This window comes from Abrus precatorius, unplaced genomic scaffold, assembly GCF_003935025.1.
Source record: "Abrus precatorius isolate BTA unplaced genomic scaffold, Abrus_2018 Scaffold10, whole genome shotgun sequence".
NCBI lineage: Eukaryota > Viridiplantae > Streptophyta > Magnoliopsida > Fabales > Fabaceae > Abrus > Abrus precatorius.
The window spans coordinates 19,767,195-19,790,411 of NW_020874292.1; the positions used below are offsets into that span (position 1 = coordinate 19,767,195).

The following is a 23,217-nucleotide window of genomic DNA, read 5'->3' on the forward strand; positions in this document are numbered from 1 at the left end:
ACAATACATCATGATCATCCATTTATAAATTCAAAATCAATTACCAGAACTGCCAATGTTAAACCAAACATAGATTCAAAAGATTGAGTCATTATCAAATTAGCAACCCAGTTGAAACTGGAAACCAACATGCAATGTCCTGTATTAAGAATGTATGGAGAAAAAAAAAATCAAATAATAGCCTGTCCTAGGCTTTATTCTATTCGAACTATCTCATGGTTCATGTATCTCAACCGGCAAATCTCATCAAAAAACTCATCAGCACTGCTATGAGAGCTCTTCATCTGAAGAATCTTGATAGCCATGGTCCTAAGATTTTTCCCATACATCAATAAGGATTCAAGAGTACTCATCTTTTGTTCAGCATTTAGAGGTGATCTCACTGTGATCACAACCTCCTCCAAACATGGAATCACAAATCCTGGATCCACCTGTGAAATGAACATCTTCATTAAAACAAGATGTTAATAACACTCATAATCGGATTTATAATATAAAAATTATGATGAATTTACATGTTTGAGACTGTTCCTCTGGCAAAGTGCGGCAAACATGGCTCCATGGATGTCAAACTTGTGAAGCTTAGGATGACTATTGAAAAAATCAACAAAATCAATCTCTGGAAAGGGTTGAAGAGCCTCATAGTCCCCAGTGAATTCAACCTTCATATAAAGATGCTTCACCTCGCTTGCCAATTTCAGCATTTTGCATATTGCATCCCAACACCACTGGACCCCCCTCATAGACAGGAACTCCAGAGCTGGGAGGTTTCCAAAATCAATCATGTACACTCTCCCTGGAAGCAATTAACATGAAAGGAAAGAAAATTAAGCTCTCTAAACCAATAGTAAGACAATTACTTCATAGTTTACTTGGGAACAAAATAAAAAAGGCTAATAAAATATATGCAAGCGTAAGAATGATCTTAAAATTAAATTACCAGCACTATTAGATATTGCAAGATTTCTCAAGTTCTTGGTTTCAGGGACCCTAATCCAACTACAGCCTTGTACCTCAAGGGATTCAATTTTGGGCGAGGTTAGCGAAAGCGAACAGTTCCCCAGACCATAAAAATCCAGCTTACACTGCTCTAAACAAGGCAGGTCGATTGAGATTGATCTAACACCTTCACATCCAAGCAGTAGCAACCTTGTCAGATATGGACATGATCGAAGCACCACAGTCAATACAGGATCCTCCAATCTTGCACCAGTTATTTCAAGTGTCCTAAGATTTTGGAAAACATCCCATTTTGGAGGATGTTTCATTAAGACACCCCACAGTTTTAGACATTCCAAATTCCTAGCGGCACCAATACAATCCAATTTTGATGGGCTTTCATAGGAGGCCTGATTGTCAGCAATGTTGTCCATTCGAAGCTCAAGCAGAGAAAGGGATAGACCTACAAGTGATAGCCATGAAGCAAGGCCAGATGCAGAAAAGGGGCTGTATACAACTAGCTCTTCTAACTGCACAACTGTTGATAACATTCTTTTCACAATATTGTCAGGACTTTCACCACCAGAAGGGCTATCAAATGAGTTGCGAGGGAAGTAGAGACTTCTGACATAAGGCATTGAGTCCTTCCATCGTTTAGAAACACAATTGCAAGCTGCCACATCGCGAGCATTATTGATATGGGACAAGATGTATTGGACTATGGCATCAGGGAGAGATTCCATTGCTGAGGACAACAATCAAAATAGATAAGTGTTAGCATGTAGCCAGATTCAATAAAATCTTTCCAATTGAGCAATGTGAATGAAAGTTCAATTGGAAATCACTCCCATCAGGCAAAATTGGTGATATCAAGAACAAGTATTCATTTTAATTTCACAATCCAATTGAAGCATTTCCTTCCTTAGAGCTATCTTTATTATCACAACCCCTTCGTGTTAACTCCTATTTCTTTCAAGTACCCTGTGAAAACTTCCCCCTTTGACTTGAAAACAATTAGATAAGTTGAAAAATAAAAATAAAGCAATTGCTAATTAAACGTACAGGTGTCGTTAAGTAGAGGCCAAGCCAATTTTCTGCAAAGGAAACTAAAAACTTCACTTGGCATTCATAGCAACTAAATGGAGCACATACTATAAGCAATTATGTGCCCAAAGAAACAAATCATATTCAAAACCCAGATGCGAAAAGGTGGAAAATTTTGCAGCAATAATTAGAGGAACCCAGATGAGGTTTAAGCATTGTATAAAAAATTCAGACAGAAATAAAAGCAAATCTTGAAAAATTAGATGGAAATTTTCATTTAGAAAAACAAAAAAATAAATGAAAATGTGTGTCTTTTTTTCTTGAATCCAGCAAGTTAGAAGCAAAAGGGGCCACAGAAACAGCTTACACATAATGAAATCTGAAAAGAATGAAGATCTGGGGTTGGAGGCTTCGTTGCCCTTTTGCTCTATGCAGAGAGAGAGAGAGAGAGAGAAGACTTGAGGGTTTTTGAGTGGTGAATTTATGGAAATTTTGTAATGTTCTATTAAAAAATTGGAAAGAGGGTGGAATGGAAAATTAGCGCGGTTTTCTTTTTGGCATTTCAAATTTTTTGACCGTTCAAACACATTTCATGACACTATTGTGTGTGTATAAATACTTATGCAGCTCCCTCACCTATTTTCTGGATACCCACATGATTTGTCGTTTAATGATATATTTAAACAGTGTCTTATTACATGTGCTTGTCTGAAACATGTTTAAAATTTTGAATATGAATTTAACTCATTAATTATAATTAATAACGTTTAGATAATTATGAATTCAAACGTGTAATAAATAAAAGATGAAAAAAAAAACTTGTGTCTTTACTTAAAAGATAAAAGTAATGCATACGAGTAATATGACATAACAGGAGAGAGATAAAAAATGTTAAGCAAGTGGTAATATTATTTGAATGTTAATAAATTAGAGTTACATAAAAAAAAATACTTAATTCATTTTTACGGTTTTAGAATAATAACTTTTCAATTTTAAGATTTTATAAAATATGAGGTTTTTGACATGACTTTGCCATACTTCACCCTGTATATAACTAGGAGTGATCGCCGGTCAGTTTTGGGTGGTTCGGTCTAAAATTAACTAATTATATTTAACTGAATTGTTTAGCAAAATATTCAATTTTATCTAATTTTTCATCGTATAGCTTGGATTTGGGTCCATTGAGTAACTCAATTAATCGGGTGGTTAATTCGATTAAGCCTTATGCTGGAAAGAAAGAAATTGTGGTCCATGGTAACCAAAAAGAGAGGCAGAGAAGAGAAAAAATTTAAAACCCTAGCAAAGCTCAAAGATAACAAACAAAGGATCGGCGTCGCACAGACTAAAGAAATGAAAGAAAGATATGTTGCAGTATTAATTAAAACCTAATGACCTAATAACGGAACTGGGCCTGACCCAAATTAAATATTCATATCACATGCATATTTAGTAAATTAAACATTCACGGATTCAGAAAATGAGGGAAAGATATGTTGCAGTATCAATTAAAACCTAATGACCCAATAACGGAACTGAACCTGTCCCAAATTAAATATTCATATTACATGCATATTTGATAAATTAAACTTTCACGGATTCACATATATATATTCGGTCAGTTTTAAGTATCGATAATTTTATAATTTTATATTCGCCACTGACCTTATTTAACCATTTTAATTCAAAAAAAATATTATACTTATCCAAAACTCGTTACTATTCGATTTTGCTTGGATAGGTTGCTAGGATTCATACGGAGCGAAACAGATTGTTCGGATCTGCACAGTCCTTTATATAGCAGTATAATAGTATTTTTTTCTACTATCTTGAATGACAATAAAAGATGATTTTTTTTTCAAAAAATTTGGTCCACAAATAAAAATTGTTTATATATATATATATATATATATATATATATATATATTCATCGTGCAATCAAAGATTCAAAGTTTAATTTTTGTTATAATGAGAGAGGATTTAAAATCCCTCGATGATGTTGCAAACAAAGAAAAAATTTAAAACTTAATTCAACGATTGATTAACTCATAAAATCCATGTTTAACCACAATTTAAAAAAAAAATGTTAATACAATTGGTTGACCACAACAATTTCACCTTCAAGGGTAAGTTATCCAAGTGCAATAAAAAATGTTAGAATATTGATTTTTTTAAAAATGTTTTACTTTATTTATTGTTAATTTAAATCTGTGATCCTTATTTATATAACTGTTAAAAATAATTGCAATTATCAATATCACTCTAAGAAAAGTTAACTATTTTTTAAAATAACGATGGTTTAATAATGGAGGAGAATTGTAAAAAAAATCACAATATGACTCTATAAATTGATAAACATTACCGAAATAAGTAACACGCATCAATAACACCGTGTTGTACATTTTATTTTTGCAGCACATATTTAATATATAGTAAAATTATCATTTTAATAATTATTTTTAAAAGATAACTTTTTTAAAACTATGTTATTATGCTAAGCACTAAAAAGGCTCCAATTTGATTGTGCATAAAAATAAGCAAAAGTAAAATTACGATAAGGCCCATGTAATTTTTTTTTTACCTTGAGGGAACTAGGAATGGCAATAGATCCCATTCCCACCAAAAATACTTAGAATGGGTAGAGTGTTTAACCCATTTAAAATGTTTGAGTTCAAGTATAGAAAATAACCACAAAATTTTATGGATATGAGTAATACCCATATCTATTTATCTGCGCTAATATTATGTTACAACTTGACATTTTATTTAACTTTGAAGGAATAATTTTGTATGTAATTTTATTCATTATTTAATGTATTTTTAAAGAATGTTCTTTATTTGATAATGATACTTATATTTTATTAGTATATTAAAATTTTTTAGAAAGTTCATGTTGTAATTGACAAATTGTGAATAACTATGTGGGTATGGGAATTTTGATACTTAATGAGTATAGAGATCAAAATTGTTACCTACTGTATGGGAACAGATTCAAGTGATTATTTAAAATAGGAATATGAAACGTAGTATAAATATTGATAACCACCTTTTTTGAATTAGAATTTTCCACATAATACAAACTTCCAAGTGGGAAAAGAAAATAAAACTCATGAAAGAGCATAAGATAATATCTATAATGTTTCAGTTTATCTTTTTGTACAGAAAGAACAATACCAAAATGCTTCAAGTAAGCTTGAATAGCCGGAGAGTGCTATATGTTCCAACATGTGGTTTCAGGAAGCTATGACAGTACTGCAATGCTGACATTGTCATCACACAGGAACCCGGTAAGATGGATCAACCATTTTCAAGATGAACAAGTTTCCTTTATCACCTCTTGATACCCTGTCAAATTATACAGAAAGTATCACATCGAGTATTTGGTGTCTATATAGCAGGTGGAAGGAAAACAATTACAATGGAGATAAGGTCCAATGGCTTCATAAACATCTTTCTCCAAAAAGAATAAACATGAATCAGACTAAAATACTGAACTTGTTTTATCTCTACATGTAATCTGGTAACTCACCTCAGTTCTTCATCTAAATATGTAGTTTCCAGTTCCCCACGAGCTCTGCCAGGTGCTTTAATAGGTATCTGCACAGGTACGTAGGATATGATGGAATAGATCATGCTACAAGCTATTACACAAGTAGTTCAGAAGCATACATACACATGACTTATTAGGTACTTAATCCATACAAAATTGCAGATGTAGGATGATACTTATGACAAATATAATGCATATGGACTTTGTTGGATAAGTAGCATTTGCAAAGAAACCTCTACAGAATTTCATTTTTCCAGTCATAGCCTAAAGGTTCTTAAGTCAATATCATCTAGCACACTACAAAATATATATTTGATGATAAGTATTTATATTCTGAATACTTACGAAGCCTCCAATTTTGAAAGTATCGAATTTTACAGCCACTTTCTTGGGATTTAGAGGTGTTAAATCAGCTGTCACCTACACAATATTGATTTTGTTTATATATGCAAATGTCAGATTGAGAATGCATAAATGGTGAAAACTTATCTCAATTTCACTAAGTGTCACCTGGTTGAAGAATGGCCAAGATTCCATATTTTGGGCCCTTAGAGTATCGATGTTGATTGCTTGATAATTTGTAACTGATCTCAGCCACTTTGGTCTCTGTCATTACTCATTACATTATTGAAATAGTTAGCAAGCAAAAATGGTAGATGGCAAGGGGGAGAGGAAAAAAAAGGGGGAAAGAGAGACCCCTCTGACTTCCTTCATTAAGAGTATAAATACAATATTTAGTGAAGCTAGTTTTGATACTGATGCTAGATCCCTAGTTAAATGACTGAATACATGTATTAGATATTGGTTCTATTATGTTTTCCTTTTGTGCAAATATTTGCTTGTAAAATGCTGAAATGGCATAATTGATCAGTGATGTAAACTTCAAGCAGCAGTACATCATGATTTTATGATCTAAACTCCAGTTTCTAGACACAAAGTAAGAGATCCAAGTAGCACTGTTACTGAAGCAATAATGGAACTTATTGAAAATTCTACCTTGAGCTTAACCATGTATCTAAACTAACAGTTAATGAGTTTCTATCAGTTTTTTTGTTAGTAAGAAAAGGGTACTAAGGGGATGATACCCTCAATCCTATCAAACAGGGGGAGATCAATTACTGCATGGGGATTATTGCATAGGTTTACATGTAAATAGTTTTATCTAATCGCATTTAAACAACTAACTTGTTTATATATGGTGTGAATGTTGAGCCTTAAAGGAACAACACGAGAAGAAAATGGAAGTGACAAAAATAAGAATGTTAAGATGAATGAGTGATTGCATGAGAAACAATAGGATTAGAAATGATAGCATATGTGAAAATATTGGAGTAATACCTATAGTGAAAAAAATAAATGCAAATCGTTTTAAGTAATTCAATCATGTGCAAAGAAGACCTCCATAGGCACTAGAGAGGGGAGTGGATTGTATGACTTTTAGTCTGGTAAAAAGGGATAAGGGAAGACCCAAAAGAACCTTAGATGAAGTTATTAAAAGAAACATTTTGATTACTAGACTTCTGAAAATTTGGTTTTGACCAAGCTCAATAATTTGATATGATCCATATAGTTAAGCTTACCTGGTGGGATAAGGATCGATCGTTGTTGTATTGTTTTTTTGGTCGTATATTGTTTACTGCGTCCGAATCTATGGATCTCTTTGATGAATATAACATTTATGATATACTATTACGACTCTGCAAGTAAAATATTAAGCCTTTTTGAACTTTATTTCTCGTGTATATATGTAAGTAGTTTATTATATTAATCCAGGGTAAAAGACATTCTACCCTCTTAAATTTATTACTTGGTTGCAATTTCCACCCTCATAAAAATTTGCCTAATTTATGACAATTCATTGTAAGTTTCTCTTTTCATCTGATTTAACAGTTAGTTTTAACGGAATTAATGCACACGCTGTGAACACAGATTGAAGAAAACATTCTGCAATGCTTGCAAGTTGCAAACATTAGATGCATCCTAATATCAAACATATCTCAGATGATTTATCACCAGAATATAGATATAAACATGAACTAGGGTAAGGGAAAAAAAATTATTTACCTTGGTTTGCAAGATTGACTGAGAGGTAGTGTATATAAGCTCCCATTTTCCGTCAAGTAGGTTAGATTTTAGGGGCTCCTTTATTGGACTAACTGCTTCAAGTTGGCGTGCAATCTATTTAGGAATAAATTCCAGGAATCAAGAATAAAGATGCAAGTGAAGAAAGGATGTATGATGATTGGTGCATCGCATGCATGCATGGTACTATAAAGTTGTGGAGTGAAGGCAAAGAAAACCTGATCAACTGTTTGCTGATCTTGAGGTGTGGCACCAGCCCCTCGATCAAGCGGTGCAATGGCCTCAAGTAGTTCTTCTTTGATAGTCTTAGCATCTTTGCCTTTCTTCAAAAAGGAAGGAAAGAATGAAACTTTTGTTCTCCATTTGCTCTGAGAGATAGAAAGGGAATGGTTGGAATTGGAGGGTCTGATTGGAAAGTGAGAAGAAGAAGAAGAAGAGAAATTGGACACTTTGGGAACTGAACATGTGGTGTTACTGTTGAGAGCTGAAAACAGAGAGGGAGAGGATAAGGCCATGGGTTAAGGTTAAGGCTTTCCTTGGCCACACTCATTTTGCTTTTTGCTTCCCCTGTTAAAAAATGTCTTCTTTTGACTTGTGGGTCCTCCAGAAATGGAGAGAAAAACAACGCTAACGTCCAAAGTTTTGGTTTTTAAGGCCCCCTTAGCCGCACTAATTACTACTAAATACAAATAATTAAGTAGACAGTGTAAAAATATACATTACTCTAGTGTAATTGCTAAAAAGTTAATTTTCCTTGTGAAGTAATTTTTTGTTTTTAAGTAAAAGTAAAACAAGTAGTGAAATTTTAAACTGAAGAAATAAATGGTTTTGAGTAGTAAGGTTATAGCACGTGCAATGCCACCATAAGCTGAGCGGTGACTCGGTGGTTCTGAGTGTCACGAACAAAACCAGCCAGAAGTGCAAAAGTGTATCTATCTGATCATCTCTATCTCTCTCTTTTTCAGTTCTCTCTTGATTGCTATGAGCTCCAAGCTTGAATTTTTAGTATCCAACAAAAGGTATTAATATTATTAGAAGAATGGTGCCAAAGTTTCCCTTGACCCAGTTGAGGACATCGCCTGCCACGCCCACCTATGCCTATGCCTATGTGATTTCTTCCCACAGAGATTTTCCTGCATACAAGTTTTCTACAAGAATTTTCTCAGAGCAAAAGTTTCCCTTCAAGTTCCTGCCACAGTCATTAGGGGACAAATGGAAGCTGAATGACTTAAGTGGTAGTATGTCATCATTGCTTTTTCATTTCAGCTTTATGTTGCGAGTGGCAGCTTATTTTTTTTACCTAACTATCTATTTCTTGTTTTAGTTAGATTATTATATGTGCGATTCTGTTGTTTGTATATTTCTGATAGTGTTCAAGGTCGACTTCTATATTTCCCTTGTTTATGCCCATATTATTGAAGCTAACCATTAATTAAACAAGCATGCCACACCTATTCAGTAGTTTATGCACTTGAGTTGTTTGCTCTTTGCATGTGATTATACTTGGTACTGTAAATTATAGTAAAATTCTAAATCCTCCTAATCACCTAGCATTTAATTATTTGATACTCTTGTTTAAGTGATTAGGAAGAGGTTAAGGGAAAATTAACATTTTTTTTAATTATAGTGTTTTTTTCTTTTCTGTATCTCATTCTGGCAATTTTTTTTAATGTTTTGGTTTTCATTTCTGTTTCAAAGGTTCTATCCAAGAAAGATTCAATGTCTTGAAGTCGAGGACCCAAAATTTTTTGAATGAAGTGACTTTTCCACTTGCAAAACCTGGTCTAAGTAGGAAGCCTGATCCTGAAAATGATTTTGGATTTCAAGTTTTGGAAGACATATTTATGGTAGAGCTAACAATTGACCGCAGAACGCCGTATGGGATTCTTTCTCTAGCTGCTGTTATTTGTATTGAACAATTCAGCAGGTGAATACACTAGAATCATTCTATTTTGGTTGAAAGTTTTCTATAATGGTCCTTGGGCCAATGCATTCATCAAATGGATTATATATTTTAGTATATTATTGAAATGCCATATGATATTAAAAACCTTTGCACTTGGAATGCACAGTAGAATGATTTACTCCCAAAATTACGGGAAAAAACAATGTAATAAGAGAAGACACTAAATAATGTATATTTTCTACTCTTCCTTTTCTTCTTTTGCCTTAATGTTTTTCTATTGATTCTGACAATTTCACAAGTTTCTTTTCTTAAATTGTTTTCTTCAATCCAAAAATATGTGTGGTTGCTGCTAGCTTGAGTTGATTTGTGACAGAGATACGCAAGAATATAATTTTCAATATATCATTTTTATTATAAGTGTGGGTAGGCAGCTTTACTGTTAGGACAAACATTACAACAACAAAGTCTTATCTTACTTTATGAGGTTAGCTGCATGAATAAAACAGCATCACTTGGTTTGGTCAAAAATCCAAATTTTAGAAATATTATTTACCATTAGATTCTTTTTTGATAATTTCCTTCAAGGTTCTTGTTGGTCTCTCTACTCTTTTTCACAAGGCCAAAAATCATACAGTCAACTCTCCTTATCCTGTGTCTTTAGCGGTCTTTCACGCACATATATTTAAACTACCTTAACCAATTTTTTGTCATTTTCTCCTCAATAAATTACATTACTTTTTTCCATTTTTGTTACATAGGAGGTCCTAACTCCCAATGGTCTTAGAAAGGGGAGGGATTGGACCCACAACATTAAGCAACCCTCCACCACAACCCATTCCAAGAGTTAAAGGCCACTTGCCATTTGTGCTATCAAGTAGTGGGCATGTGTTGCTTTGTTAATGTCACGGAAAATTGAATCCTGGGAAACACCCTTAATGAGGATCTTGTATTTTCTTATTGCTTGCTTGCTTAATGCCTATCAGACCGATACAGAAATTATTATTTGACTTCTTGAAAATAAGATATGCAGGATGAATGGATTGACTGGGAGGAAAATGCAGAAAATTTTTGAAGCACTTGTGCCTGAATCTGTATATAGTGATGCCCGTAATTTGATTGAATATTGCTACTTTAGATATTTGTCAAGGGATGGTTCTGACATTCATCCTTCCCTCCAGGTATAGAATATTGTTATTTGGATGATATGTTAGAAAAAATGTTCTGATGTTCGTTTTCTGTTTTGTTATATCTAAGTTAATCTTGGTCTCATCAAACATGCATTTGGTATTACTTTTTTCAATACCACTTCTCCTTCCCCTCCCTTTTTGCTTCCTTCCTGCTCTAGTCTCTTGCAGCAGTTTGAGGATTACTAGCATGAAAAAGCTGGTCAAGTTTTTCAACAAATGTCAGCATATCGTTGAAGGTGGTCCAAGCTGATTGGATGTCTACCTCAAGAATACCTTGTCTCACGAGTGAAGAATTGTGCAACTTCCCTTGAAAAGAAGGAAACATGCACATACTACGGCAAAATCTTCTGAAAATTTGTTGGCAAATATGAATAGCCAAAAAGCAGCTGTGGCAGATGGAGCCTAACTTACTGGATTTCTTTGCTTTACTTGTCCATTTAGTTGTCAAATACTGTAAAATTCAATAAATAAAATTTATTCTTTTATCCCAAAAAAGAAATGCAATGCTCATTGTTTTGGACATGTTGTCTATAGGACCCTGCATTCCAGAGGCTGATATTCATAACCATGCTGGCTTGGGAAAATCCTTACACTGATAAACTTTCCAGCAATGCAGAGAAGGCTTCTTTACAGGTTCACCACTTTCCTTTATTTAATGTACTTCAGTCTCTTTATGAGCATTGAATTGATTGTTGATTTCATTTGGAGATATGACAGGAGAGAGAGCATTTTTCTTAGCTCAAGTTTGTCTGTTGAATCGTAACATAAGGTTTGAACTTTTAAGGATAGTAGACATGGCTAACTGGAAAGTAGTTCACTTCTAAATTTAAAAGCGTCCTCCTTGTTTCACCCAAAAACTAGAGTCCTCCCTCTTGTCAATGATAATCTAGGAAAAGTTATTACATCTCATGAATTCAATTAGTGATGAAGGTGGGAGATATATTGGTGAAAGGATTTCCAGTTATTCTGTCATCACAACTATATTATTTCATTTGGTTCTTTCCTTTTTATGATTTTGAGATCACATCAGATATGTAATTTTTTGTGTGCAGAGTAAACTTGTCACTGAGGAGGCTTTTGTTCGTATTGCTCCTGCAGTCTCTGGTGTAGTTGATCGCCCCACAGTGCACAATCTTTTTAAGGCTCTTGCTGGTGATCAAGAGGGCATATCTGTCAGCTCATGGCTAAATTACATCAACGAATTTTTCAAGTGAGTTTGTATTCATCTTTTTATCGATGTGATGATCTTAGAAGACATCCAACCAACATGTGTTTATGCCAAATCTGACCCCAAGTCGAAGAAATATAACAACCTTTAGTGTTTTGCCAGTTCCAAAAGCTTCTTGTGCTCTGGCAATTCTCACTTTATCTGGTTAGTTAGTAACTTAGTACATGAAAGAATAGACCGGAAGAATTGAATTTCTTTTTGCATGATAACTAGTAAAATTTTTTGGTAAATAGATAATTGTCTGCATTCCATAAAAAAATATATGACGGATGCTTAGTTCTTCCATCTTCTGTTCACTCCTTTCTGTTCATAATGCTACTTCAGACTCCTCTCTAATTTACTAAATGGAAGGTTCATGCAAGCTTTAGCTATTACAGAAATAAATCTGTTACATTAAAAGTTCAATTTTAGTTCTGATGTTTCAATTATATGGTAAAAATCTATGTAGTTCATACACTTTCGATATGGTAAAAATGCCTGAGTTCTGTATGTATTGTAGCTCAAATAGTTGACATAATTTGTTTGTTCTGGTTTTCCTTTTATGGTTTGTTTTATGTCAATTTCATTGCTTTATAGTCCTTGAATGCTCTCAGAACTTCTAAACAGTCTCTGGTATTACAGAATTTTTGTGCTGAACTTGTGCTGATATTACTGTAGAGTGCGTCAAAGACAGATATCATATCAGATTCCAGAGTTTCCTCAACTTTCTGAGGAGCGGATTTTATGCATTGGTTCCAACAGTAAACGACCTGTTCTGAAATGGGAGAATAACATGGCATGGCCAGGGAAACTTACTCTTACCGATAAAGCAATCTACTTTGAGGTATTTTATGATTCTAGGAGATGTTTAGATAATATACTATCTCATAAACTTTGGGCTTTTCCCTATAGCAATATCAAAGACTGTAGATTTCTCCGTACAAAGCACAATTATTGCTCTTTATGATTCATATATCTTGCTTATTGTCAAATATTATGTATTATATATTTTATGATTGAGGTGATGTGAATAAAAGAGTTGGCATGTCTGATTGTTTTCTTGTTTGTTGGTGTTATGAAACATAAGATTGAATTTTCTAATATTCCAAATAATTGCTTGTCATGAGGTCCTCCTTGATTTATCACGTGTTTTTTTTTTTTTTCCCCAAAAAAAGTGAGATTCTCCTTATGCAGAGTCAAAATAATCGAATTCAAGTAGAATGAGTTTCTACTTGTGCATAGTAAGATTTGAATGTTAAAGATTAGGGTTTCAAAGAACTCCATATTCCTGCGAGTTTCAGAGTGGTTTTAGGAACCTAGACATTACCAGTGTGCTCAGTTTCTACAAGGTTGGCTACCAGGTCACTGCCAAGACTCAGGGATTAGAATCAAATGTCAGCAGGCTCTTCAAGTTAGCTAATATAATAAACTAGTGAAGAACGCCTATACTTAAATAATGACTGCATGTTATAGAAGTCAAAGGTTGGCACCATCTCAACCTAGAAGGATTATATTTATTTCATTATGGAATTAAATCACCTAACGACTGCTTAGAGTCTCATACAAACATTGATTCACAAGATCCAGCTGATTGCCACCAGAGATTGGTCCCATGGAACTCTCTTCAACTCAATGAAATAATGTGGGCCAAGGATTTTAACTTCGAGGAGATGCCATTTAGTCATTACCTGTTAGATCATGGTATTGACTGGCTTGCTTGCTTGAGTGTGTAAAATTGAACTGGTGATTGATCATAAATTAAAAGAGTTTCTATACAAAGAACAAATAATCATTATCTTGCTTTATTGACCTTTTCAAATCTATGTTCCAGGCAGTTGGCATATTGGGAGAGAATAGAGCCATGAGATTGGATCTTACATATGATGGATTGAAGGTAGAGAAAGCAAAGGTTGGGCCTTTAGGGTCTGCTCTTTTTGACTCTGCAGTTTCTCTTTCTTCTAACTCACAGTGAGTAAGCTTCTTCAGGCATTTTTTATTAGTTATACTAAGTCTTGGATTTGTGGTTTTTTATTGTAACAAAATTTGATGATCTAGCATGTTTTCTAATATTCTGATTGGAATGTTATAAGGTTTATACTTTATAATTAATAAACAACTGCTTATCATGTATCATCTTGGCATATTAGCTTAGATCAAGAAAAGTAAGATTATGATGCAGGATATTAGAATTCAGAAGTGATTTCTAGTAGTTGACACTGTTAGATTGCTTAGTTGGATTTGTTTGTAATTTTATTTGAGTCAGTTAGTTGATTGTACACATGTAATAAGGATATTCAATGAGTTAGTTAATTCTGTTAAGGAACCACCTGCTGGATATAGCAGGTTTTGTGAGAAGCTTTGGTAAGTTCAAGTTTCTTATTGTGACTCTTGAAATTCTCTTCCCATTCAATAAAGGTTCTCTGTTCGGTATCCATTCCCTTCCTTGGATTCCCTACTCCATTTTGGTTGTTCTTCGAGATTCATTTATCTTCCTAGAAGAACCGCAACAGATTAGGGTTTGTAATTAATTAATTATTAAACTAATTATTCTGAGATCCTTATTTCTAATGCATGGAATTCACTCTAAGTAACTGATAATATATAATATCATTTCATACCTTATTGGTGTTCCATATGGGCTACCTACATATAGTGGTAGGTTCTTGACGGGGAGTTTGTCAATTAACTTAATGGTTTGATTTGCAGATTAATTATAGAGAAAACTTAACTAATATTATCATATAATGAGTTGCTTAAAGCTTAGACAACTGTGTTGACTCAGAAGGAGAATTAACAAACTGAGTTACACAATGATCAAAACCTTCTTCAACTCCTCGAACTAATCTTTATTATAAAAATCTCTCTGGGTAGAAAATATTAAGTCCAATTAAAAATTCTGGATATTCAGATGACAAATAAGTTATTGAGAATATCAAACTCACCTTCCCCTTCTCTTTCCCCTTTTCCCCATAAAAGGAAGGTGTAAAAGGAAATTTAGGATTTTGATGTATGAATAAAATAGCTCATTAGTAAATGTGCACCAGAACCCACAATTTGCCCTCCACTTCTGTCCATAATAATTTCCTACAATTAACATTATCATCTTAAATTGATTTGTTTCTATTTCTACTTATATTCATACATAGGTTAAATCGGTGGGTGCTGGAATTCATTGATTTAGGAGGTGAGATGAGTAGGGATGTTTGGCATGCATTTATAAGTGAAGTCATCGCTTTACACAAGTTCATAAATGAGTACGGACCTGATGATTCTGATGAATCAATATTTAATGTATATGGAGCTCATAAAGGAAAGGATAGAGCAACAACCAGTGCTATTAATGGTATTGCTAGACTCCAAGCCCTTCAATATTTGCGGAAGTTGCTTGATGATCCCTCCAAGCTTGTTCAATTCTCATATTTACAAAATGCACCACATAGCGACATTGTCCTCCAGACATTAGCTGTTAACTATTGGGGAGGTCAACTAATTACAGGATTTGTAAATACCCACAACCAGCCAGAAACTCAACCATCTGATGAAATAGCGGACAGCCGCAACCATGTTTTTGACATAGATGGAAGTGTCTACTTGCAGAAATGGATGAAATCTCCATCTTGGGGATCTAGTACTTCCACTAATTTTTGGAAGAGCACTTCAGTGAAAGGTTTAATCCTAAGTAAGAATCTTGTAGTGGCTGATTTATCACTCACAGAAAGAGCAGCAGAAACAAGCAAGCAAAAGTACCGGGTTGTGGAGAAGACTCAAGCCACCATTGATGCTGCAACTCTAAAAGGCATACCCAGTAACATTGATCTTTTCAAGGTTGTGATGCTTGCCTTGTTTTCTTGTTTCCTTTTTATGATTTTAACTTTTAAGTAACTTGTAGATTATGATTATGGCACCATTCAAATTAGTAATATTTGCTCAATCTGAATCAGTAGTGTAAGCATGCTTTTTGATATTGCGTGCAAGTATTTGTGATTTGGAGTTCCTATTATCTATTCACTAAATACTAGATATAATTCTGTCATGCTTATCAATATTAGTATTTAGGAATTGCTGAAACATATGTGAATATTGGACCATAATTTGTTCATGAAGTATTTCTTTTTTTCCCTCTAAATTTCGGCAGTCAAAAATCAGTTTGGAAAATTTTTCATTCTAGTAGTGGTCTTATTAGCAATGCTACCTTGACTAGGCCTTCAAATTTGATTGTTTCTTTTTGTTGTTTCTTTGAATGGCTCCTTAAAATCATGAAGTCTTAAATAGTGATCTTGATCATGTGCAGGAGCTAATATTTCCTCTTACTTTAGCTGTCAAAAACATTGAAAAGCTTAGGCGCTGGGAGGAGCCACACTTGACTGTTGCATTTCTTGGACTCACCTATACAATAATTTTTAGGTACATCTGCACCTCAATTTTCATAATGATATTGATGGTTGTTGTCTTCCCAGTCTCAAGTCAGCATGATGATCATTTGGTGGCAAGTTTTTTGTTTTCCTGAAAGATAACTGCTTACTATTTATTGGTTATTGATTAACAGAGGTCTGTTTGACATGAATGAATAATATGATTTGTTTTCAAACCTAGTTTTGTGTTTGCTGTTAATTTATTTGTTAACAGATTTTCTCATTCACAGGTTTATTTATCTTTTTCAACTTTTCCAATTGCTAATTTCTAAATTTGGACTTTGGTTTGAACATAACTACTTGATCCATTTACTCTGTCCCGATGTTGCAATAATTCTTAGTTCAGAATATAGTTCATACACTAGACAAAAAGTTGTTAGAACAAAATGGCTGGGTTCTGTTGATGTGGAAAATACTTTAGACCCCATTTCTTCACGCACCTGATTGGAATAACAGTCTATATCTGCAGAAAACTTGAGGACCATATGTGTGATTTTCTTAACAAGCTTTGACACTTGTATTTCTGGCAACTTTTGAGGAACAAGGTCTAAGTAGATACTAAGGTAGTTTTTAGTGACTTGTTTTGAAGTCTTTGTGAGTAGTAAGGAAGGAAAAAAATTTATGAAGATATGCAATGTTTTCAGTGTTATAGATATTAAGGAGGAATGCCAGATTATCATGGAAAATTTATGACTTTCTACTTACAGTAACTGTTTCATCGTGTACATTCTTGTGGTTTAAATAATTCTTTTGGTTTTTGATATATTTCTTCCTTTGAAGCCTGTGCTATGGACAATGTATCTATAGCATATGTTTATTCCTAATTGATGATAAGATCAAGCTAATTGTTTCTGGGCACCTTATCCTTCCATGCTGTTACTTGTTTTTTATGCTGATGTTTTAATTTGCTTTTCCAGAAACTTGCTGTCATATATGTTTCCCATGATGCTGATGATTTTGGCAGTTGGAATGCTAACAATCAGGGGCCTTAAAGAGCAAGGTCGCCTTGGGCGATCTTTTGGTGAAGTTACAATACGCGATCAGCCACCATCCAATACTTTGCAAAAGATTATTGCTGTAAAAGATGCCATGCGTGATGTTGAGAATTCTATGCAGCAAGTGAATGTCTCCCTTCTCAAAATAAGATCTATTTTACTTTCTGGCCATCCACAGGTATGATATTATGGGTAATGCAAAATCTAGTTGTGCCTTGCATTCAAGCATGTTCTTAATTGGAACTCAAATTATTTTCTTTTGTGAGGTTTATTTTTATCTTTACTCCTGTCTTAGTAGATGTAGTTTGATCTGATCCTTTATCAGATAACCACTGAGGTTGCACTACTGCTGCTATGTTCTTCAACCATTCTCCTTGTTATCCCATTCAAGTACATTCTTTCCTTTCTTCTCTTGGATATGTTCACAAGAGAGCTTGAGTTTCGGAGAGAAATGGTTCAGAAGTTCATGAAGTTTCTAAGAGAGCGGTGGCGTACGGTGCCTGCTGCCCCAGTATCAGTTTTGCCATTTGAAAATGAAGAATCCAAATCAGAAATTTACTTAAAAGAAATTGAGGAGAAATCAAAATCACAAGGAAATCAGAGCAATGGAAAGTCCAGATAGTTAGCAATACCATTTTCAGGGTTACTTACAGATAATATAAAGGTGTGAATTTTGTTTCAATTTTTGGTAAAGAAATATAGGAAGCTCGTGTACTAGATTTTCTCTCTTTGCATGTCACATGGAATGCTTGAGTTGGGTAGTTTTCAGTTTAAACTATTCTCTCTGACGTTGAAACTGTTCTCATTGTTAGTTCTCATTGAAGAAAATGTACGATTAATAACAACAGAGAATTTCTAGTGTTTATGCTTGGTTTGGTGAAGGCTTTTAGACATCCTCGAGTCAATTTCTGTTGACCTTAACAGCAGTCAATGAAGCAACAATAATATGGGTGCAGTGTTTGATTCCTGCATTAAAAAGTATATGTTAGCAAGAATAATGATAGTCGAGAAGAACATGAGGATTAATTAAGAGGATGTAGAATTATTCTAACAAGAACATATTGTACATGTCAATGATCTACTCCATTATGAATGTGTGATAATATTGTTCATGAAGAGTAAACTTATCTCAATCCACATGATGTAATAATGAAGCCTGCTCCCAAACATGTTATTATACTTGGTCATCATGTGCAAAAGTTAAAAGTGCTTGGATAGTCTGAGGGTAACATCATAAAAATGAGGTTCAGCAATGGGCTTCCCGGCCGCTGCAGTGTATGCTACTGCCACAACCACATGTTTGACCTGTTGTAGCCCATACCCTTCCACAGAAGCTTGTGTACACTGGCTTGGTCAGGATTCAGTGCATTGCCACTTATTGTCTCCTTGCAGTAATTTACTATACTAAAAAGTTTTGCTGCTTCCACAAGGTTCTGGTGCTGCCTCCCAGCACATCGCATCAAATAAATTACTAAGCATAAAAAAAATAAAGAAAAAATCCCCTTAAGGACAAAGTTTTGTGTTCTCTGCTTATAAAAAAATATAACATTTGTGTTGAGCATAAACAAACCGTCCCTCTTGAGTGCACACCCTATAATGATTAAGGACAAAGCTTTAGAATTGGTGTATGAAACAAAAGATGCGGGACATAAATGCTTTATTTGTTTCCCTAAGGTTGGGCAGAGTTAAAAAGTGAAGAAATCACCGAATGCAATAACAGTTCCCCCTTTTTTGCTCATCCCTATACATTAAATAAATCAAAAACTACCCAAAATTAATATGGTTCTTCCCAAGAAATGTAATCTTATATTTCAAGCTCTTTCCGCAGGAAAATGCTAAGTATCAAAATTGCGGGAATAATAATAGTTATCTTCCGTTCTCATTATATATATAAAAGTCACCAACGATTCCAAGTTGGACTAAAACTGGGTTAACTAACAATCCAGAAGTGCTAGTCGGATACTTTAGAGTAAGTCCGGATTCAAATGGGTCAAAAGTTTGGATTTGTATGAGTTATCTCAGTCGACTTCAGGTGGGTAATATTCTTATCCGAAGATACTCAAACCGACCCAAAGTGTCATGTCTCAGCTTTTAATAAATAAAACTATAGTAGTACATTTTCATTGTAAGATGAAGAATTGACATGGTGATTTAAGATTGAGATTTGCTGGTAATGGATATTTTAGAAGGATGGGAAAGTGTGTTCAAAGCTGAGGGATAGAGATGAAAAGTTAAATGTATGTACACGCCCCACTATGTTATCAAGGTGTTTAATAGCTTGGAGAATTGATTGGGCAATATCAATTGTCATTATTACATAATGCAAAATTCAAGAAAAGGTTATGCCTCCCAATGAAAAATTGCTAAGTCCAATTTGAAATTAATTAAGGAAAGAGAGAGGAAAAAACCTTAAATTTAAGTTACTTTTTATGATTTTATCTTTATTTGTAACTTTGTGTTTTTTAGTTATGCATTGTTTTGATTAACTTTGATTTTCTTCTTTTTTGAGTTGTCATTGTCGTTGTCCTCTATCTCTCCGATGGTTGTCTTCATTATCTTCTCTATCAATCTTTCTCTACGAATGTGTATTTTTCTTTTGTAATTGTGTTTTTTTTTTTTGTGATTATATAATGGTTTCTTCATTCCTTCCACAACAATATCTTCCTCCTTCTTCCTTGCATTGAGAGTAGTCCCTTTTAGTTTTAATTTGCATTTTCTTTGTCATATTTTTCATTTCCTTTCTCTTTTCTCAAAATTTTTTACTTCTAATATTTCTATTAAGGAAATTCTAAGAACAGAAGATACTAAAAGAATTTCAAGAACCCAGAAAAATCATGTAAAGAAGAGTCTGAATTTTATTGATCTGAATGAGAAGAATTATAAGAATTGAATTTGAAATGAATTGACAACTAACTTCTCCTAACTACTTATATATAGCAAGCTATTATTAACAAACTTTAACAACTTGCTACTTCTGGAACTTAACTGACTAATTAACTTCATTCCAGCTTCTTCTATCAATTTCTTACACGTGTTGTAACACCCTGAATTTTTGTAATATTAATTATTGTATTTATATAAATCTAAATGCATATATGTGTGTGTGTTGACTTACTTGATAATGATGTTTATGTGTATTAAGTATATGAATGTGTGTATTGTGTGTATGCATGATTGGATAGGGAAGAAATGGGCTAAGTGCCTAAGTGCATGAAGTAATTCTAGGCCTTCTCGCTGCAGCGAGAGGGCTCTGGGAGGAAGGATCAGAACTGTTGCCTTCTCGCTGTAGCGAGAGACGTCTCGCTGTAGCGATAGAGCAACAATTTGGGGTGCATTTCTGGATGCAGTCTCGCTGTAGCGAGAGGGTCTCGCTATAGCAAGATTCTGCAAAAACTAGAGTGCAGTTTCGTCTGACATTTTCGCTGCAGCGTGAGAATATCTCGCTATAGCGAGAGTGTCGCGACCAGGAAAGAATTTAAAGGGAGTTAGGGTTCAGGAAGGGTTATTTCTCCATCTCCCTTTAAATTTCCTTCGATCATCTCATTCCCAAACCCTTTTCTACCGATTATATTGCCTCCAAAGCCATTCGGAAGCTTGATTGAAGGTTGAATCCGTATGGAGAACGTTTGGAGGTGAGTTTTAATGATTAGAGTTTCTGTTTTTCAACCCCATTCTCTGTTTTTGTGGTTTTCTTTGGTTCTCATGGAATTCTTCCATGTGTTTAGGCCACAATCTGTGTAGGGAGCACGTTTGTGGTTAAATCCGAGTGTGGGTCTTTAATCCAAGGTAAGGGGAGACTCTACCTTATCTTAATGTATTGAAATTCTTGTGTGTTTGATGGAAATTGATATGCAATGTGATGTGTGATAGAATAATTGGACCCCGTGAGGGTGATTGTGTGTGATGGAATACTATTGATTAGTGAATTAATGATATTGTTAATAAATGTGGGCCTAGTGCCTGTATTTGAGTGCCATGTGGGCTGTGTGCCGCGTGTAAGCATGACTATTGCATGCGTGAATGAAATATGTGTGAATGGGCGTGTTAGTGCCGTTATAATGTGCTGTGAATGGTTCAGCGATACACTGGGATGTGGGAGATGAGGACGATAGAAATACCTTGGGGAAGAGGGAGTGGTAGTGACATCGACTGCGGAACGTGTGCACCACAGGCCACACACTCTCTTCCTGACTAGACCTCTGACTACTATCTTTGCTGAGCAACCCCTGACTGCCCACGTGGTATCCGTGAGGCGGGAGTAACCAGCGACCATTCATAATAGAAATCTGTGATCACAGTGCCACAGTGAGTGTGGCTAGCGTGCATATGCATGGATTTATGTATTGTACTTATGAATGTGAAATGTTGCCGATGCTGTGAGTGCATCGGTGTTAAATTGACATGAGCTGTGTGATAATGCTGCTTGTGATTGTGTTTGTTTAATGTATTGGAAATGTTCTGGAAGTGAGACTCTACGTTGATTATGTGTTTTTAGGTAGTGTAGAGTACTCACCCTTACATTCATTTTTCAGGTAATCAAGACGATCAGCTCTGGACTCAGTGCAGGGATGGATAGACTGCTATAGGACTTAGCTTTTATTTTGAAATTGTTATAACTGAACTAGTCTTGTAGCAGTCATTTGATATTAATTTGTAACCCTTCCCTTGTTTCGAAGTATTTTATGAAAAATTGGTTATTCTAATTTGCAAAATTATTATTAAATTGAAATTAAAATTTAGGTATTACACGTGTCATTTACAACTAATTCTACTCTTTCCTATAACAATCGCTCCTTCCTGAAATGATCCTTGTACTTAAGGAATGAAATTTGGAAACCTTTATTTAAGATTTAAGAAAAACTCTCATGTAGCATCTTTAGGAAACTAGTGTTTCCACTTCCCTAACACCTTTGTCACAACACAATTTCTTCTTTTCACAATCATTCTATTAAGGATTTGTTCTAGTTCTTTCACTAAAGCCGCTTCACTAGTATTAGGACAATGTTTTGAAATAGGAATTGCACCTACATGTTTCTTGAGTTGTGCAAACATGGAAAATATGATGTAGTTGAGAACTTGCTAGCAACTTGATCTTGTAAGCTACATTTCTAATCTTGTCCAAAACCTGACATAGCTCATAGTATTTGGGAGCTAATTTGGCATTGCTCTTGTAAGCCACTGAAACCTGCATATATGAAAGCATTTTCACATAAACTATGTCTCCAATCTCAAACTTTCTATTTGACCTATGCTTGTTTGACAGCTGCTTCATGCATTCCTGAGCCCTTTTCATGTGAAATTTTATCAATTTCAATATTTCCTCTCTCTTTTAGAGACTTTTGTCAACAAGTTCAACTTTAGACTCTCCAAATAGATAAGGCAATAATTGTGGAGGAGGTTGGCCATATACAATTTCCTACGGGCTTGCTATAATAGTGCTGTAGTAACTCGTGTTATACCACCATTTAGCTAAAGGTAGTCATTTCAATCACTGATTAGGACACTTTCCACACATACATCTCAAATAAGTTTGAGACATCTATTAATCACCTTAGTTGGCCATCTGTCTGTGAGTAGTAGGCTATGGAGAGTTGAACTTAAACCATTTAGAAAGCTATAAATTCCCTCCAAAACATTGTCGAAGAAACATTGGGCCACTTCAGCAGCTGAGTAAGGATGACTAAGGGCCATAAAATGAGCTGCCTTGCTCAAACCATCCATTACTACAAAGATCACTTGCTTGCCACTTGAAGGAGGAAGACCTTCAATGAAGTCCATTGTAATCTGTTGCCACACATGGCCAAGGATAGGAAGAGGTTGCAATAGTCTTGGGTAAGCAGCATTATCATATTTGGATGCTTGACATGTATTGCTTTGTTGTACCTATAACATCACATC

The 23,217-nt window shown here is 34.5% G+C and overlaps 3 protein-coding genes across 10 annotated transcripts; 1 reads left to right on the forward strand and 2 right to left on the reverse strand.

The window, feature by feature from the left end:
* Positions 1-194: 194 nt before the first annotated feature.
* Positions 195-1,682, reverse strand: LOC113853211 (F-box protein At1g10780). Its single transcript, XM_027483709.1, has 3 exons — positions 941-1,682; positions 516-796; positions 195-431 (listed from the first exon to the last, which is right to left on the reverse strand). Exons 1-3 carry the CDS (start codon positions 1,680-1,682, stop codon positions 195-197), a joined length of 1,260 nt encoding a protein of 419 aa, XP_027339510.1.
* Positions 1,683-4,985: 3,303 nt separating this feature from the next.
* On the reverse strand, positions 4,986-8,159 carry LOC113868030 (probable plastid-lipid-associated protein 4, chloroplastic). Its single transcript, XM_027503586.1, has 6 exons — positions 7,831-8,159; positions 7,595-7,708; positions 6,041-6,136; positions 5,876-5,950; positions 5,510-5,577; positions 4,986-5,325 (listed from the first exon to the last, which is right to left on the reverse strand). The coding sequence occupies exons 1-6, from the start codon at positions 8,125-8,127 to the stop codon at positions 5,253-5,255; spliced, it is 723 nt and encodes a 240-aa protein (XP_027359387.1). The 5' UTR covers positions 8,128-8,159; the 3' UTR covers positions 4,986-5,252.
* LOC113867982 lies at positions 7,833-18,777 on the forward strand. 8 transcript variants are annotated; one of them, XM_027503526.1, is made up of 12 exons: positions 7,833-8,135; positions 8,578-8,850; positions 9,311-9,539; positions 10,549-10,696; positions 11,240-11,338; positions 11,758-11,915; positions 12,591-12,756; positions 13,744-13,880; positions 15,059-15,737; positions 16,204-16,316; positions 17,242-17,497; positions 17,645-18,777. In XM_027503526.1, the coding sequence occupies exons 2-12, from the start codon at positions 8,652-8,654 to the stop codon at positions 17,939-17,941; spliced, it is 2,481 nt and encodes an 826-aa protein (XP_027359327.1). In that variant the 5' UTR covers positions 7,833-8,135; positions 8,578-8,651; the 3' UTR covers positions 17,942-18,777. The 8 variants fall into 8 exon arrangements, with proteins under 8 accessions (XP_027359327.1, XP_027359335.1, XP_027359318.1 ...); XM_027503534.1 differs by lacking the exon at positions 7,833-8,135 and having other exon boundaries at positions 8,461-8,847; XM_027503517.1 differs by lacking the exon at positions 7,833-8,135 and having other exon boundaries at positions 8,520-8,850.
* Positions 18,778-23,217: the final 4,440 nt, after the last annotated feature.